At 38.4% G+C, this 18102-nt stretch overlaps 1 protein-coding gene across 3 annotated transcripts in view; it reads left to right on the top strand.

Annotated features, from left to right (window-relative positions):
• The window catches only part of NEO1 (neogenin 1), a 206986-nt gene that overhangs the window by 90825 nt on the left and 98059 nt on the right, over positions 1-18102 (top strand). For 2 of the 3 annotated variants that reach the window (XM_086471584.1, XM_086471583.1), the window contains exon 5: positions 7448-7584. In XM_086471584.1, the coding sequence (XP_086327710.1) occupies positions 7448-7584 (137 nt within the window). The remainder of the gene's footprint in view (positions 1-7447; positions 7585-18102) is intronic. The other variant, XM_086471582.1, reaches the window with a different exon arrangement.

The following is an 18102-nucleotide window of genomic DNA, read 5'->3' as shown; positions in this document are numbered from 1 at the left end:
GGGAAATTGTGTTGATGTCAATCTGATGGCACATGATTTAGATTCATTTTTTGTAAATATAAGAAATCATTTGTGTACGAAGGATGGTACAAACTCATTAGAACTGTACAATCAAATGCGATGAAATGTCAGAGTAAACGTGCCTGGGAAGATCTTAATTTGTTTTTCTTGTATGTAGAATTGTGTCATGTCATATCTTTATAAATTTTTGCTACCCCTCTGCCCCATCCTTCTCTAGGTTATGTCACGTTCAGTGCACATGGAGGATAAAGCTCACTTGCTAAATATCTCTCTTTTTTATTTTCGTCTTGGTTTTTGATATAGAGCCAGAATTTTCAAATCCTGCTATGAATACAGTGCTGTTAATTCCCTTATGAGCTTTTCTGTGCAGGTTGTCACGATAACTTCTGAGGGCTTCATAGCTGTTTTTTTCTTTTCAATATTCATAGTGAGAAATTTTATTGGAAAGCCAAGACATAACATTAATAAACATAATTGATCTTTATATGTGCGCGATTTGAACCACGTATGAGCTGATTTTTCAGAATGTTCAGCATTAGTTTTTAGCTCTGTGTCCCTTTGTCACAAGAAGGGATTCTGGCTGACGTTTGCTGCAGTACAAACCGCTCTGTGAACTGTGTGCAAGGTGTCACAGCACGGGCAGTTGGAAGGGCGCTTCCTCTGCGCTGTCACCAGCTCTGTGCTTGAAGCCACTTTTTCTTGAGCCCCTCTCCATCATCACACAGGCACTGTGTGGTAAGGCAGGAGCCACAAGGCTGTCAGCGTTCCCAGACATCGTTTTACTAAACGCTTCTCTAGTCCTGTGACAAGTGAGCTGTGCACGTTCTCTGCCAAGCCAGAGAACAGCCTCTTGCCAGACTGTGAACTAAGGAGGATAAAGGTGAAAAGACAAAGAAATAGTTCTCCTCCGTTTGATACAAAGTTTCTTCTGCTCAAAGGTAGAACCAAAAAGGAGTGATTAAGGAGTTTGAACAACGAAAATTGTATTTCTTATGACTTATTGTTACTTACAGAACCTTTCTGGTCTGGCTGAAGATGAGTGAGTAAAGTTACCTTGCAGATGAAGTTGCTTTTGTAAAAATTTGTTGTTGTTTTTGTTACAACACTTTTTTTTTCTTACGGTGAAATGTGTGCCCATTGTAGAGTTTACTTTTAAGGTAGGTAAAGGAGAAAATTTGATTTTTTAATTTTTTTTTTCACTCTGCAGGAGTAAGCTTTCTTCGTTGTTAAAGTCATCAAACTGTGCCAAAATTCTTATGTCTGCTACTCATGACTGTGGCTTAACAGAGAAGAGGTTCAAACAGTAGACAACAAAAAGTTCTTAAAGTCAATTTACCTTGACAGTTGTTGTATTATTCTTTTGACTAGAATAACTGGAAAATGTCTAGAACTAAAAATTAAGATTCTTTGTTGGAGTAAGTAAAGCCTGCAGTTAGACTGTTGCAAAATAGGAACCATAGCTTATTATGCATGGTCTGTTAATTTAATTACAAATTAAATAATTTTTAATTTATATTAAAATCCCCTTTTGATATAAGTAAAACTTTTCTTATTAGCATGGCTTTTCTTTACCACAAGAAAAAAAAACTGATCCTTTTAATCTGGACAAGCTTTAATGTACCTTTTGCCTGGGAAAAGCTCTTAAATCATGTTTTGTGTATATACACACACACTATAGACATTTAACATACATATACCTAGGTAGACACATGTATATCTACATATATATTGATACATGTCTGTGCATGTATGTATGGGGTTAGGAAACAAAACTTGGATAGCATGGGCTGGTATCTCCCTAATTTTTACCCCTTGTTAAAAGGCACACAACCTTATTTTTAATTTTGTCTTTATAACTGTGACAATCTAATACAAAATTAAATGTTTTTCTTTCAAGCTGTATGGCTAGGGAGAATATGTATAGGGGCTTTATTAAATAGGAAAAATAGATTATTTGTAAGGAGTGGTGGGTTTTTGGAACTAAATATTTGTTACAAGACATGCAAAAAGGGAAGATGTTTAATTTTGCTGGAGTATCTGTTGGAGACTGCAATAAGATTTATGTTAATGGATAAATATGAGTAAACTTCAACGTGCCATCAGTTCAGACAAGTGGCCTGTAGTGCAGTATATTGTGAAATTAGTTTGCTGTGATAAAATATTTTCCAAACTAATTTGAGTGAAAGAGAAGGAAGCTTTGAGTGTTGCGTTAGAAACTGGTGAAAGTTAATGCAATGTTAGACGTTAGAGCTTCAAGGAATCCTTTCAGAACTTGTTAACGTAAAGACTTTAAAGAAATGTAAGTCATAGTTAGACTGCTGACTTCTTGATTCCTCATAAAGAAATATTAAATATCCAGGACTTGAGGAAGTCTGTCCTCAGAAGCTGAAGAGGAAGAGACTATTTGGAGGAAGGGTCTCTTGCACTGTCTGTATGCCCTTCTCTAGGCATTGCTGTCTGGCTTTGGTCTGCTCCTTTGAGGTCTTTCTTACTGCATTCACAATTTCAGAGATAAAAAAATGACAAAGTTGAACATTGGAACCAATAACCTGTCACTGGGAAGAATGTTTGACTTGTGATGAAAGCTTTTCCTTGAATTGGCTTACTCGTCAAGCTAATCATCCTGATGGTACGTAATGATCTTCTCAGAACTACGTTGCCTGAAAGCAAAGGAAAAGGCTAAACCCTGCTCTAGGTTGAGATTTATGGTGCCAGTGCTTGCAGCTCCAAACTGGAGCTTCAAAGTGTCAAGTGAGCCTCTAGGCTTGTATGGGTTTGGGTGTGTGTAACCTGGTGGTACAGGGTAATGCTGCTCGTAGTCCTCTCAGGTCGGCGCTACAGCGTGCGCACCCACCCTGCCCTACGTGGGGTTCAGTGGTGCGAGGAGACCTTCTGCTTTTTCCTCCATGAACTCCGAATGAGTAATGTCACTGCCAGGAACATGGAAAATACTGAGAGAACTGGAAGGAAGTAGGAAAGGCCACTGAAGTAAACAGCTGTTTGGATAAGAATTGCATCCTTTGCAGAAAACTTTCTAAAGTAAAATCTGCCTTATTGTTAATATTACCTGGTATAAAAGGCTATACTGGAAACGTTATATACAGGGTGAAGAGTTTTTCAGATTTTTGCCAGCTTTCAGCCTTTCATCATTTTGGGTTTTGTTTTGTTGTGGTGTTGTGGGGTTTTTTTGTTTGTTTGTTGGGTTTTTTTAATTATTTTTTTTATTATTGAAATGGCATGTCTGGCTAAGGTGAGGTAGCTGCCAAGATGGATTTTCAGAACTTGGGAGACACGCAGTGAGTTTCAGATGTTTGGAACATGTTCTGCTTTGAAACCTTTCTAGTGTGTTGGATCAGTATGTGCTTGAACAGCATATATTGTATAACTTGATTTATATTTGGACACTTATACAGAAGAAATTACAGATGCATATTCCACAAATTCTTTAAAAAGCTGTAGTAAATGAGATGGTTAATCTGAAAATAAAAAAATTGGAAGGATCCTGAACAATAACACTGTATTTTAAGAAGGCTATTGAAGTACAGCTAACTCTTTGGTGGGTTTGGGCTGTTCAATTTAGCAAAATTTTATGTCGTTGAAAAATGCCAACTGAAAACTGTAACATGACTGTGTGGCTAGTAATCTTCTCAAGTGAAGAGATTACAAAGCTGAGGTTGCATGTGCGGCATTAATTTTATGCTGTTGCTGTACGCGTTCAAATGAAGTCTTCAGTTGTATGATCACATACATATTCTTAATGCAGGGGTTTTCCTTAATACTTACCGTGAACGTGTTGTATTTTTAATTATTACATATTATTGTTTGCCAGGCGTTCTGAGTGATTTAGATTAAGTGAATTGCACTTGCCCAACTCAGTAAAGGTTAAACATAGCAGAGTAATTATGGAGATTTTTCTGGTAGTAGATTCCACAAAATAATCTAATTTCCTGTCTAATTTTATCTGCTGTACTTTACCAAGACTGCAAATAGATTATAAAATGTTTGGGGAATACTAATTTAAGAGGGGAAAAAAAAGCCAAAACCTCAGGGTATAACTGGCTGTTTGAATACAGTAAATTAATAAAGGCTCACTGTATTTCGTGATAGTGAAAGACAAAGAAGTGTGTGAGTTAGGTATCCAAAGTAGCTCAAGTAATTGTGTATTATGAGTGTGTAACTGAGGGCTGTATGGAATACATATAAAAGGCTTAAATTTGATTTTGCTGTTCCCTGATATTTGAATGATCAATCTTTGTCTGTCGTTTTTAATGACACTTTAAATGACACTTTAAATTACGTTATCACTTTTATATTAAGCTGATTCTTTGTCTCCAGTGTCTGCAATCTGATTGCTTTGCTGTTTTGTGGAAATGCTTCATTGTCCTTACAAAATTAAGATGTTTTTACTTGATGAGAAAAATGATTTTGCTTGAAGCCCAGAGTTCTTCCACAGCTAGTGCATGCGGAAGGAATCACCGAGGAGCCTGACAGATTAATTGTTTTCTTCCATGTTTTTAACAGCAGTGAACTTGCATTGCATCGCGTATTGGTAAGCTTTGGAGTCTCCTTTAGGTTTTCTTGAGGAAAATAATCACTGGGAATAAAAACAGCACACAATTTAGATGGCTGGAAACTATATAATCTTGTTTCTTGACAAAAAGGAGAATTCATGTAAATGCTACCATGTTGCAAGTAGTTTGTGAGATACTGTATGACAAACTTTTGCAGCCTAATGTGACAACATTACTAATTTTTTATAGTTTTAGTAACATCTTAATTGCCCTTAAGGAACCATGAGTCTCCTGCCTCACAGTGCTCATGTCACTTCACTTTTCCAGGGGCCGACTGTGGGAAAATAAGCATCATAAGGCATGTGTTGCTTTTAGATGGATAACTACGGAAATCAGCAGATAGCCAGAAGAAGGCACTATGTCACCAAAATTACACTAACAGTCTGTACAGCCTTTTATCATTCCTGTGCAATTGTTTCAGTCTCAGCCTCTCACATCCAGTCAGTTCTTTCTGCACAGCCTTCCTTCCCGTTTTGTGTGCTGTCACTGATAGATCTAGCACTCTTACCAACTGGCTTCATTTCTTTCTGCATTCATCTTATCCCTCAACAGATTATGTGCTACTCAGATTAATTTGATTTGCTGCAAATGCTAGAACAAGCAGTCAAAGAAGCTGTTAGGTAATAAACTGCATGTGTGGGTGTGTCAAGGTCCAGACTTGTCTTGCTCACTTATTTTTCTTTAGGCGTGGTTTTAGTGCAGCCTTAACCTGTCATTCTCACAGATAACTGCCAGTGATGTTGTTTTGGCTCACCTTGACAATGTTTGGAAAGCTCTTCTGTGTTCATGGACTGTTGATGTCCAGATGCAGAGTAGAGGTCTAAAATTCGGGAAGAGCATTGTTTTCTTAGATGGTCTTAGAATTTTCTTAGATGGTCAGGTCTGCCTTGGAGGTGGTGTAGTCTGAGACTTCTAGGTTCAGTTTCTTGGTGCTAACTTCAACATACTTGTGAAGTTTTAACCTAGTGAATTTACCTGGATAGAATACAAGAAAGTGGGAGAAGAGGGGAGGAAAAAAAATGATACAGTTTTGGAAGCTCCTATTCACATCTCCTTTGTACAGTTTTTTTCTTGCTTGAGATAGTGAAGGATGATCCATCTCTTATCTTTGGTTACCACTAAAGATTCTAATTTTTTTTTTTTTTCATTATATATTCACTTTTTCATCTGATCTGTGATAGGAGGTTTCTGCCTTTTTTTGGCTGGAATCACAGTAAAATACATATTAAAATAATCCAAGATCTGTGTTCTCATTTTCTCGCTTTCTGTCCTTGAACCAGCGTCAAGCGGTTCCAAAACAGATTTTCATGATAAACCTCTTCCTGTTTTCCTCTTGGCTAACACCTATTTACAATGCCATTCGCATACTCCTCTACTGTTTCTTCAGACATTCCTCTTTTTAAAGCCCTAATATGTTTTTTCAAACATATTTATATTCACTCAAATTCCCTGCACTCCTTACAAAACAAACTTTTTGTAGTCCTCCTGTTACTAGGTCATGGACACAGGATCCTTTCCTTGTGGTGTACCTGGGTAGGACATCTCCCTGGGTGCTTTTAAGACTGGTTTCTTTCACTTAATTCCAATAATGATTTTGCTTCTTCAGTTTTTAAATGTATTGAATCAGAAACTTGATCAACAATTATAGTAGTGTCGTCGATCAATATTAATGTGGTAATTAGTTAGGTGAGTCAGAAGTCTTTGTGTGTCCTAACAATTTACCTTTCCAAGCAGGTAAGAACATTGGTTCTACTAAAATAATTCTAGTAAAATTGCAAATGGAAAAGCAATTAAGTTGATTTTTTTTTTTACATTGGACACTCTGTACAGACCAAAAAAATTAATTGTTGCAAAATGCTGTTCAGTTAATATTTTGAAAGAATTCAATCTATTCCTGCCCACTAAGCCGTTCCTTGGTAATACCAGAAAGGAAGTCATCAGGGAGACTCTCTCTTTTTTTTTTTTTTTTTTTTTTTTTCAGCTGCAAATAAGAAAGGTTCTGGATAGGCATCCAGTCACAATTTCTTGTCTCGGCTTGGGTTTTTTGGTAATGTTACTGGTGTTTTGTTGTGGATGCTTGGAGCAATGAAGAATCTTGGAAGACCCTTGTATGAATTTGTATCATAAGAAGGGGAATTATGGTTGCAATGGGGAAGAGCGCTAAGGGTACTCCATGTAGTATAAAATGTTGTGTTTAGCTACTACCTTTTAGTGGAAAAAGCAGATAGTTTATAAGGGCTGAATTACAAGTCAGAGGGAGAAAATTCTAAACAGAAACTCTACCAACTTGTTGAATTTGTCTTTTGAAAATTTTTTAACCTCTACCTTATTCTGAAATCTTACATCTTACTGAAATGGCTACCTTTTTACAAAAATTCACTTACTACACGTTATACAATATACATTTTTATTCCTTATGTTGTACAGGCATAAGCCTGGCATTACTCAGCTTTTCAAGCAGTCAGTCATTCCAGCTGTATCTGCAAAATGGTTCTTTTATGATGTGGTTGTGTTGTTTTATTTTTCTGAAGTTTTAGTTCCTGCTGTCTAAATACTTTGAGTCACATTTAATTAAGAAGAACTGAAGCTGAAAGTGCAAAAAGCTGAGCTACTGTTGTGGAATTAATAAAGATTAATTTAATTTTAAATGTGAAGCCAAAGTATAGAATTTGACTATCTAGTTAAAAACCCCTCTCTAACATGGCCCCTTGTAAATGGCCCCCAGCAATACTGTATGTAAGCGCTTCTTCAGTTCATGTGGACATTCCAGGCAGAGGATTTGTGTGTGCTTCTCTGGTAACTTTTATTTAAGTCAATGTGTCCATCAAGTCATCTGTATGTCCTGTTTTGCATAGCTATGAAAGATTTGTGCTGCTTGCGGGAGGCAGCCTGGAGATCAGCGATGTTACAGAGGAGGACGTCGGGACGTATACCTGCATAGCGGATAACGGGAACGAGACGATTGAAGCTCAGGCAGAACTTACAGTTCAAGGTAGGTCGAATATTTAGTTTTTAGAAAGAACAGATTTACAGATGGCTTTTCACAGGAGTTTTATTTCACAGTCCGTTAAAGGCCCTGTTGTTCTTTGTGCCCTGTTTTAAAAAAACACTACCCCAATTATTATATTGTCATGTTACTGACTTACTATTCAATCTGCTTATAATTTCATAAATATTCAAATGAGGAGTTTGCTTGTATAGTGCATCTTGAGCATGGTTAAAAGCTGCTGTATGTACTCATATAATATTAAATGTGATCAATGCCATATACTTTCCTAAAGGAGGGCAAAGGACACAGTGTGGCTAATCACACTGAAAATTGACCTGTAGTTCTATTGCTTAGGTCTTACTTGAAAAGGACATTTTTCATAATCCTTAAATACACTGTTGTTTTCAAGGAGCTTGATTGAAGAGAAAAGCTGAGTGCTTATTTAGTAATACCCTGATTTGTTGTGTGTATAACTGTCTTGCTTATTTTTGAAAGCTATTTTTACTGGAAACAACACTGAAATGCTGGTGACATTGATTTAAAAAAAAAATCTTACTTGTGTAACCCGTGCAAATAAGCTACACTTGTGAAGGAGCAGAAAAAAAAGTGTAAGTTTGGCTTCTTCACCTTTCTTACATTTCATGAAGAAGCATGTCATATTTTATTAATTGGATCTTAATATTGGCTTAAAATTCTTCAGCTAGAATTTACTGGCATCTAGGAGTGGTTCGTATATGCAGTATCCTTGTAAGAGCTTAACTGACTTGTTTTACAATAGATTGTGGTACTAGAAAGTTTGTCTTAAAAGTGTGTCTGAAGGGATACATTTAATCACTGAACAACCACAAAGGAAGGCTTATCTAGAGGAAAAACCTTTGACCCCCCGAAAAAGTCTTGTTTTATATAGTATGATAACTATTCTTATACCATGGAATGTTATGTGAAGGCATGTTAGCAGAGTTCTTGCTCCACTATCAATACAGTACACAAAAGTTTGACAAATTTTAGTACCCAAGGCATGTATTCTTAAGGTGATACATTTTACGTGTCTTACCTGGAACGTCTGAAATATGGCTATGGTTCTGGTACAGGAGAGCTGGAGAAGGTCGGTTAGGTTTAAAAGACAGATATTAAGAAGGGACAACAAGTTTTCAAAGGGCTGCACAGTATTGAATAGCTAAAATCCTTCTCTTCAGGAAAGTGGAGCATGAAGGAACGTTTTATTAGCATCCACAGCATTTCTGCATTCCCTCACAGCTCTGTTTAACTTGTCTGTGTAAAACTGAACATTTACAAGGCGCGGAATTTGTTCACAAACATATTGGGGGAATATTCTCCTGAGAGCGCGTTGTCGGTGCGCGCTTTGACTACTACCTGCTACCTGTAACTTAAGCTTCGCCTTGCCTTCTATTCCTCACTAGTCTTGGGTCTAGCTTTCTGAGCATGTCTTTTGCTTTCTGTAGCTTACTGGTACAGAAGCATTTTAGCTGTCTCTCCCCCTCTTTAAAAGTTGGGGAAGGATATCTGAAAAATCTGTGCTCTGTGAGGCCTGTTCAAATGCAATACAGCTCTACTTTGACTCGAAGCGTTTTGAAAGCCAACAAATTCTGGACACACAGAAAAAAAACACGTTTTTCTTACCTTGTTTCTTGGCCCAAAGAATAAAGATAGGTGCCCTGTCTTTTTAAATACTTACATGCTTGATGCTTCATAGCACTTTATGATGGTTTCACACAACTTGCTATGCGCAGTTCAGTTCCAACCTATGTATTTTACAGAATCGGCATGAGGCTTTAAGTTTGTTGGGCAATGGCAGACATTAATAATATTAATGATATGATGCAATAAGCTAAGCAAGTCATAGATGAGACTGAGATTATAGCCTTAATGTAGGATATACAGCCAGGTCACTTAAGGGATGAAGGTGATCTTGAGATGACTCTTTGCTCATTATCTAGACTAATATAAGTGATTTCTTTATTTGGTTGTAAAGATTAGACTATGTTCTGCCAGTTCTTATGCTGAATTGTTCTTATATGCCTGGCACACAAAGAAAAGATTTCTTTTCTTGAGTATTAAAATGTGCTAAAGATTATATAGAATGCATTTTGGAAAGTTGCATTTCTGATTTTTACTTCTTATTTCTAATCTTAATTCTACTTTAGTTTGAGAGGTCATTGTAGAGAGTAATTGTATTTCTGCATTACTGTAATTTGGTGAAGGGTTGAATAGTATGAGTAACTGTATCTGATCACTGTATCATTTTCTTGTAGACTAGAAAAGTTGACATCTCTTCCCACCGAATAACTGCATGATTTTGCTTAATTTAAGCTGCTTCTGTCATCCTTAGAAATTAGACTGGCAGAAGGTCATACAAGAAATCAATTTTTTGCATATTGAATTCCCTTGTGTATTTTTCTGCATCTCTTTCTTGAAGAACCTGGATTTTTTTGTGTGGAGATTTCAGTAGCATACTAGAGGCTGTGCTCAGGCAGTCAGTCTTTGTTTCCTTCTATTAACATTTCATTGTGGCAGTCCAGTGAGACATTTGTAAATCTCTACTGAAGTGTGGGTAAGATGGCAGCGTTTGACAGTGTTAGGACAGTTAAAGTGAAACGGTGTTCCTGTTGACGCCTCTTCACTGAGGTTTCCCTGCAGGGCCAGGTTTGGATTGACTGAAATTTTCAGGTAGTTAGAAACAACCCGCTTCATCCAGTTGTAAGCTTAAATTGTGCACAGAATAAAAAGAGCACTCATTAAACGTTCTTCCTTCCAAGACCAACTTTTCTATATCCTTTAATGGGGATATAAAACCCTGGAAGCTAACAGGCTTTGTGTTTGGCATGGTACCAGTGTCAGCAAGGTGCCACGCATCGCTGTGTTGGCCTGACGGCCTGACTGCCCACCCTTCTGCGGCAGTACGGAGGAGGCTGCTGACCTTCGGCACTGGAGGGCTGGGTACCGCCAAGGGACTCCTTAGTGGTCAAGCGTGTGCTGCGCTCAGCTGGCAAGGAGTGGGTGCGTTGGCTGTGCTGCTTGTGTGTTTGCCTCCAGCAAAAGGGAGGTAACTGAAGAGAGCTTTTTTCCCTCTCTGTACATCTGTGTGAAGTGGTCAGCTCCGGGAGCTCATGGGGTTTTCTGTTAAATCTGGCACCATTTTGAATTCAGATAAATGTTGCCTTAAACAAATGCCGTTTGCTCAGATCCTGTTGGTGACACTTAAAGATCCCATCTGTTTCACATACCTGGAGATGGTCTGTTGAACAAGCTACCCTGTGTCAAAAGAGAAAAAAAAGTCTTAGAGGAGCCTTCTATTGCCCTCATGTTTGGTTTAAAAAAATTATTTGATTTAATTTCCCTACATGTATTGCAGAAGGAATGAAGCTGGAAAAATGGCTTTAACTAGAAAGGAGTACTTGACTAGAAATGTACTTAAAGGTCCAGAAGCTTATTACACATGTTTGTTTCCTCAGTCTCTTTATCTATAAAGTGTGTCTGGGAGCTAGAGCTATGAGAATTTCATTTTATTCAGAGGGTGGTGGAAAATTAATAGAATATTTTGGTGAAGACTGTTCTAAGAATATGCAAAAGCTATGCAGTACAGGTCCTAGGAATACAGGGTAAAAATGTATTTCAGTACTGGTGAAAGTAAATAGCGGTATCAAAAGTGCTTTGAGTTGAGAAATCATTTATGTTTTAGGTGGGTTTGGAGAGGAGGAGGAGTATGTTTTTTATGTAGCCTACGTTTTTAGGGAGGACAAAAGAAAGAATCATAAATGAATATCCTTTTTTGTCATTAGTAACGTTCTTTGTATCTTTACCTGTGAAACTTCTTTGAATTTCAGCCCTTTGTTAAACCTGGTTATTCTTGGATACGATTTCAATGGATTTTTTGAGAAATGCACAGGGAATTCAAAATACTAAAAATTTAAAGTGTGTCTTGGAAGGTGATTTTTTTTTTTTTTTTTAATTTGATATAGCATCTGTCAACCACCTGGAATTAATTCTGAATATCCTGATGGGTGACACAAACTGTGCTGAGCTCCCCTTAGCGTGGCTGCGCCCACTGGAAAGGTAGTCACAGTCTCCCCATCTCTCCTCCCTGCAAGCCCCTCTGTCATCTGTGGACTCAGATGCTTTTTGTGAGCTCTAATAAGGCACTTTATTTAACTTAAAACAGACTTTTTTTGTGTGTGGGTTTTTTTTTTCAGGCTGGTTTGAGCTATCTTAGGTCATTTTGACGGAAATGCATTAGGGAGCATCTAACTGAACAGCTCAGCGATGCATTTTCAGGCCTTTTCCTTGAAAAGGGGAAGATGCTCGTTGCCACAAAATGGGGAGACACCATGAAGCAAACTCACAAGACTGCTCTGCATCAGAGTTACAGAAAATAATCGTTTCTAGTTGTGTGTGTACAGATCGGCGATTTTGTGTACCCATGCGTCACGCACCAAATTTTTGACTTGCAATTTGAGAAGTGGTTTGAATATGGAAAAGAGTGTGAAATGGAGGGAAATCTGCAGCTGAGAGGATCTCAGCCCCTAAAGCTTAATGTTTGAGTCCCATCTACATTTGAGAAAGTCTTGAGGGACAAATATCAAATGCATAAATGTGTGCACAGTTTTGTACCTACTTGCTTTTCCTTGAGTTAATCTTGGGTGCAAAAAGCGTATGTCAGCACAGTCTCAGGCCAAGCACCTTGAAGGTACCTTTCCCGGGCTAGGTTACTTCCCATGAAAGGAGGCAATAATTTCTTGTATGAAAATCTTCGGTACAAAGTCAAATTTCTGTGAGCTGTGTTGACAGAGTTCCTTCCCCTTGCTGTCAGCAGAAGGAATGGCGCTGGGTACCAGATTTATTTACAACACATGTAATGAATTGAGAGCACTGGAAAAATTTGTTTTGCTCTCACCAGCAATGAAAGAATCTGTAGTATTTCCGTTAGATAAGAGTGGAAAGTGATGAAAGAAAAGCTGGGGAAACAAGTAGTAAATGTATTTAAAATGCAGTCAGCTGGCTTCTGTTCAGTCTAAAACCTGCGACCTGGAAGAGCCATAGTGGCAGTTAAATACTGAGAAGGTTATAAGTTCATTCTTCATCTGGGAAATATTTCAAGTTTATTACTGTGCCCAGTGCCCCTGGGATTTCTGCAAATACTGTGACGCGGGTTAGATCACTGCGTGAGCTTCCTGTCGCCTGGCTTGGTACTTACATTGTAGATAATGAGTTTAGAGGGAGTTTTTGCTTTCTGTTGAAATTTTTACTGCAGTTAATACTGAACCAGAAAATGGTAAACAAAAATTTTTTTCCATTTCATTTTCCTTATAAATTGATATGGCAGGTTTGAAGTCTTTAAAATAAATGAATTGCTGCATTTGTGTGAGAAGAGTCAGAATTGCTCTTTGTCTACGTTATTACCTTTCAATGTCTTCTGGAGTTGCAGCAGGTTGGCTCTTGAGTCATCTAGGACAGCATTTGGTGTCTGATAGCGTATCTTAAATACCTTGCTGTGTTAATGTACTAAAATTAAAAGTGAGAAAGGAAAACTTTATTTTGGGGTATTTGTAGTGATAAATTAGAGGTTGCACATGGCAATAGACTGATCACTACCTCATTTGTGCTGCCACAGCAGATTGTATGGAAGAAACAAATGCAGAGGAAGTGTTTTGATAGAATTATCAATTTTGTGCTTTGAAAGGAAATGCTGGTAATATTTTCAGTATAGCTGAAAAGCCTTGTGCTGATGGGAAATCCTTGTTCTAGCAAAAAATAGATATGTTGCAGTGTTGGTCCTGCAGTGTAAGAAAACATATTTTTGTGCTTTCTATGCAAGGGCTGGGTAATAGTTTAGGTCATAAATGAAGGTGAGATACAGTCTGTAGTTTGTCCGGCCAATAGGTTTTAAATTAATAGTCAGTGACACAAATCAGATTTGAAAAGATGGTGTTGTTAGGCCACAGCAGAGCCGTAGCTGGCCGGGGGTCTGGGCTATACCAGCTGAAGCATTCCGCTGTCAGCATAGCATACCTAATGCTCTGTCACGTGCAAAACCATCTGAGGGGGTGGCATTTATGGTCTCTAATGCTTGGGGCAAGGTTTGGAGCACCCAAAAGAGGAAAGAACCTTTGCTTTCACAAATCTGTGAAAGCGTGCGTGGGTCAGGCTTTGAGAGGCGACCTGTAACCTTTGTAGTTGTTCTGCTTCGCTTTTCATTTAGCCATTTGCTGGTGGAGTAATGGGTGTTTCTAGTACAAGAAGCACTTTGGTTATTGATGGCAGGTGATTATTTCAAGTTTTTGTATTTGAAGATCTTGGCTTAAAAACTAGTTGTGATTATGCTCCTATTAATATATGAATTCTTTTCTGGTTTTCTTTATGGGTTTAATTACTGTTGTTTATACTTAGGGACAATATAGTCTAAAGCTGTTGATGAGGCTTTAAAAATAGTTTGAGGAATGGCTCCCCTTTACACTATTACTGAGAAACAGGACTTGAGTCAAATAGCTCCCCTCCTAGCATGAAAATAAGGTGAAAATGTACCAGGAGGTGTGAGGTAAGTCAAAACGTGTGGCCCTTTCCTTGTACCTTCATTTTAAACACCTCAACATTGAAAAAGAACTGTTTCTAAACTTTTTGCGTAGGAAACAGACTGACTCCTTTGTTGCATCTTCATGATCTGCGTCAGTCACAGTTGCCTTATTTACTATTGGAGTTGCGAAGAGGGAGCATTCGATCTTGTCCGTTTAGTCTCCTTGTCTTGCACAATGAGCAGTTTTATTCAGTTTTATTTACTAACCAGTCTGAGTTAAACTTGTTAAGACTTTCTTTAAAATCAAAACAAAACAATTGTAGAAGGAAGAGCCTTAACGTAATGAATCCTAGACTTGTCTTCCAAAAGTACGTCTGACCAGATCTTCATCTGCGGCGGATGCTTTGAGAAGAGATGATGCCATCCTTCTCCAGAAATTGTAGATGGTTGAAAAGCACATTAAATCCTGTAGCAACAGTAATATGTCAGAGTAACTCTTATTTTTGCATTAAGCTTTCATTATTGTTGGAAACAATTCTAGGGAAGAAATTTAAACCAACACTGAAAATTGCTAAAACCTTTCTCATACCTTCTAGATTATCTTTCTCGATTTCTGTTTCTAATTAAGCTCAGTGCTGTATCTTGGTAATAGGCTGCACTTCAATTATAGATTCAGAAGATATTGCAGTAAACCTGATGCTGGCAAAGGCTAATACTTGGGACAAAGTATTGTCTTTTCTGGTTATCTCAGAACTCTGGTAGAGGGAAGATGTTAATGGTAAAAATAATACATCAGCTTTATACATGTTATTTCTTCCCCTGAAACTGTAACATGACTTTCGTTAATAATCTTTGTTCTGTAGTGATACAAATGAAATGCAGCTGAACTCGCCGTGATTTTGATCAATAAAATTGTACTTCACTGTATTATCTGAAACAACTTTCTAATTGTCCTTGCTTCTGCTCTTAAGTATAGCTTAATGTTTATGGAGTTGTATAGTTTACTTGGGAATTCAACTAAATAGGAATATAGATACTTTTGGAGTAATTTTTGCCTCTGTCGCATTTGTGTTCAAGGATAATGTTACTAGTGAAAAGGTTACAGACAAATACTCAGAAGCATACATGGAATGGGGAGGAAGGAGATGGTAGCATTATTTTAGGACTATATCACTTGCTCAGGCTTTACCTGGAGACCAAAAATGCCCATCTACGTGAGATCCATAATTTTTAGTACTAAATGTTAACTTTCACCAAAAAATTGTTCTTTGCATCATGCAAAACATCATACTTTTGTGGTGTTTAAAGATAGTGTGATCTGATTTCTATTGCCCATTGCTATTATGCAGGACTTGGGCTCAGCAGAACCTCTGACTGCCTGTGCTTGTAGCTGCTCAGCTCCTAAATCTTGCTCTGTAGTTGGTGAACTGTTGTAAATTGTTTTGGTGTGTCTTAATGTTTTTTGAAGAGCTGGCAGAACGTTATCCAGTTCTTGCCATATTTCAGAAGCACAGGACAATAAAGCTTGTTGAAGAGAGCTTGCCATGATTCTTAATAGGGGTACAAAAATTTATTTTAATTGCATTTCCAAAAGTTATGAATGAGCTTTGCTGGCATTTTGAAGGAGGATTCCCTTGTAGCAATGCAAACATTTAAAGTTCAGCGGTGGTGGTACAAAACAAAGGAAAGCTGAATGTTGTAACAAGAAGCATCAGGCAGCCTTCACCAGCCGTGATCTCTGCTCTGCTGCTTCCTCTTCTTTTCCAGTGTTCAAAGGGGGCAAGTGCTCCATGAGGCTTAGGGCTGGGATGGTTTTCTGACCTTACCTGGGGTCAGGGTTGAGCGGAGACAGCTGCCATCTGTGCCTTGTGCTGTGCATGTGAGCAGAGTGTAAATCCTGTGGTCAGGGCAAGTGCTGAAGCCCACAGGAAGATTACTGAAACTTGGTAGTGAAGAGGGTTATGTGTGTGACTTGCAGAGGGACATCCCCTCTGGTATGAACCATCCACAGGTCAACGAGGTGGTGTGGAGGCTTCACAGACTAGACACTCATGGCAGTAACAGATGTTTTTTGGTTTGAACTGTTGTGCTGCAGAGGTATGAGTGTGAGATGTTTGTCTGTCAGAGCATGACACCCACCGACAGACCAGGATGAGGAGCTGGAAGTGGGTGTACTGTTTCTCTGAAGCTTCTGGCACAGGATGTGAAAGGCTATGTTTGTGAACCTGAAATCAATCCCATGCTTTGATCATGCCGTGACTGGGAATGTCATGCCCCTGCTGCATCCAGAACCATCAGCTCACAGCACGTGCTCTTCCCAGCAGCAGTGACTTCCCACTAACGGGCAGGAAGGACCGTGGATGCGGCAGTTCTCTGGCTTTGGACACTGTCCTGGGGAGGACCTCTCTGGAGCAACCCAACAGCAGTAACAGGGCAGTGCGGGTGGAGCCACAGTGGTCTGTAGGTAATAATAGTGTTGCAAGGTAGGCTTTTTCTGAGTACCTGGAAACCGTGAATCATGAGGTTCTTCTACATGAAACATCTGTACTTCACTGGACAACTCTATTATATTTAGAAAAATTTCCTTTGTAAGTGCTGCATAGGTTTTAAACAGATTTTTGTGGTGCTGAAAAAAAAAAAGCAATTGCAAAACAACCTAAAGTGGTTAAGCATTAAAGAGGACAAAGATGAGATCCTTTTGGCTAAATGCCCATAACTTGAGTTGCATGAGGGGTGGGAGGTAATGCCTCCAGAACTGCCCATGCAAGGAAGATGAGGTACACTAAATTTGAAAGAGCTTTGTGATTTTATATGTATTTATATATATATGTATATATATAAAAAATATTTTTAAATACCATTAAGAAAGACAAAACCAAATTATCAGTAACCCATACAGTTCACACAAATGGTTTTCCTTGTAAGTGTTCTTAAGTAATCCTTGGGGATAATGAAAATGTTACTAAATTAAGCAGCAGTGTCTTAAATATCTACAGTGTAGAAACTGATATCGAACTAAGGGAATTGTAAAAGCTCGTTTCTCTTTTGGCTAGAATTTCTAATAAATTAAGATCATATTAACAGGGGTTTGAACCAGCTGCTGCTTTATGGAAAGAAATACTTTTTCCCACAGAAAGGCTTTTAAAAACATAAGCTAAGGTTGCTATCAATACCTTTGGCCTAGTCAGTCGGTTACACAAAATGCATGTGTTTGCCTAAGTTTCATATTTAGATATATTTCTCTAGTCTTCAAGCTAAAAATGTATTTTTTTAGTTTGGAGCAGGATTTACCTGACACAGGATCTACTACCGTGATTCCAAAGTCAGTTAGTGGCGATGAGGCACGTGGCCCTGCGACGCCGGGGAGAGGCGTGCTGCAGTGCAGGGCAGGCAGTCCTGCAGCGCTCGCTCTCCCACGGTTTTGTTCGTTACGCTGCTTCCCTGCACTAAAATGCCTGTCTGAACTAATACTGTTGAGATGACTTTCTAATTTTGGGAAGACATGCAGTGAAGCCTGCCATCTCTATTTTTTATACCTAGTTTCAGCTTGTTTCTGGATGAAGTGTTTTCCTTGAGGTTGTTTGGAACAAAAACCTTGTAATTCCATGCATTTTGTCATATTGTGTGTGCATCATTGTGTATGAAGCATGCCATTAGGTTCCTTGTGACCTAGGCAGGAGGAATAACTAATCCTGGGTGGAAAGACCTGATACTAGAGGTGACACATGTTTTTCGTGCAGTGCTGTAGGAGAGGTAAGCCAGTCGGGTGGCCCAACTGGGTCAATGTTCCAAGTGCTCTTGAATACTTGTTAAGGGTTGAAGGACATGGTAGATATAATCAAAACCTGGAGACAGGGGTTTTGTTATTGGGTTTACTCCCTGTCAAAGAGATGACAGAATTTCAATTAAAAAGTAAAAGCTGAAAGATTCAATAGGAATTTTTAAGTTGCATATGCCAAAGACTTCGAAGAAATCTGAATGTGTGAACTAAG

This window comes from Leptosomus discolor, chromosome 11 (assembly GCF_034619465.1).
Source record: "Leptosomus discolor isolate bLepDis1 chromosome 11, bLepDis1.hap2, whole genome shotgun sequence".
Classification (NCBI taxonomy): Eukaryota; Metazoa; Chordata; class Aves; order Leptosomiformes; family Leptosomidae; genus Leptosomus; species Leptosomus discolor.
This window is presented reverse-complemented; position numbering and strand designations above follow the sequence as displayed.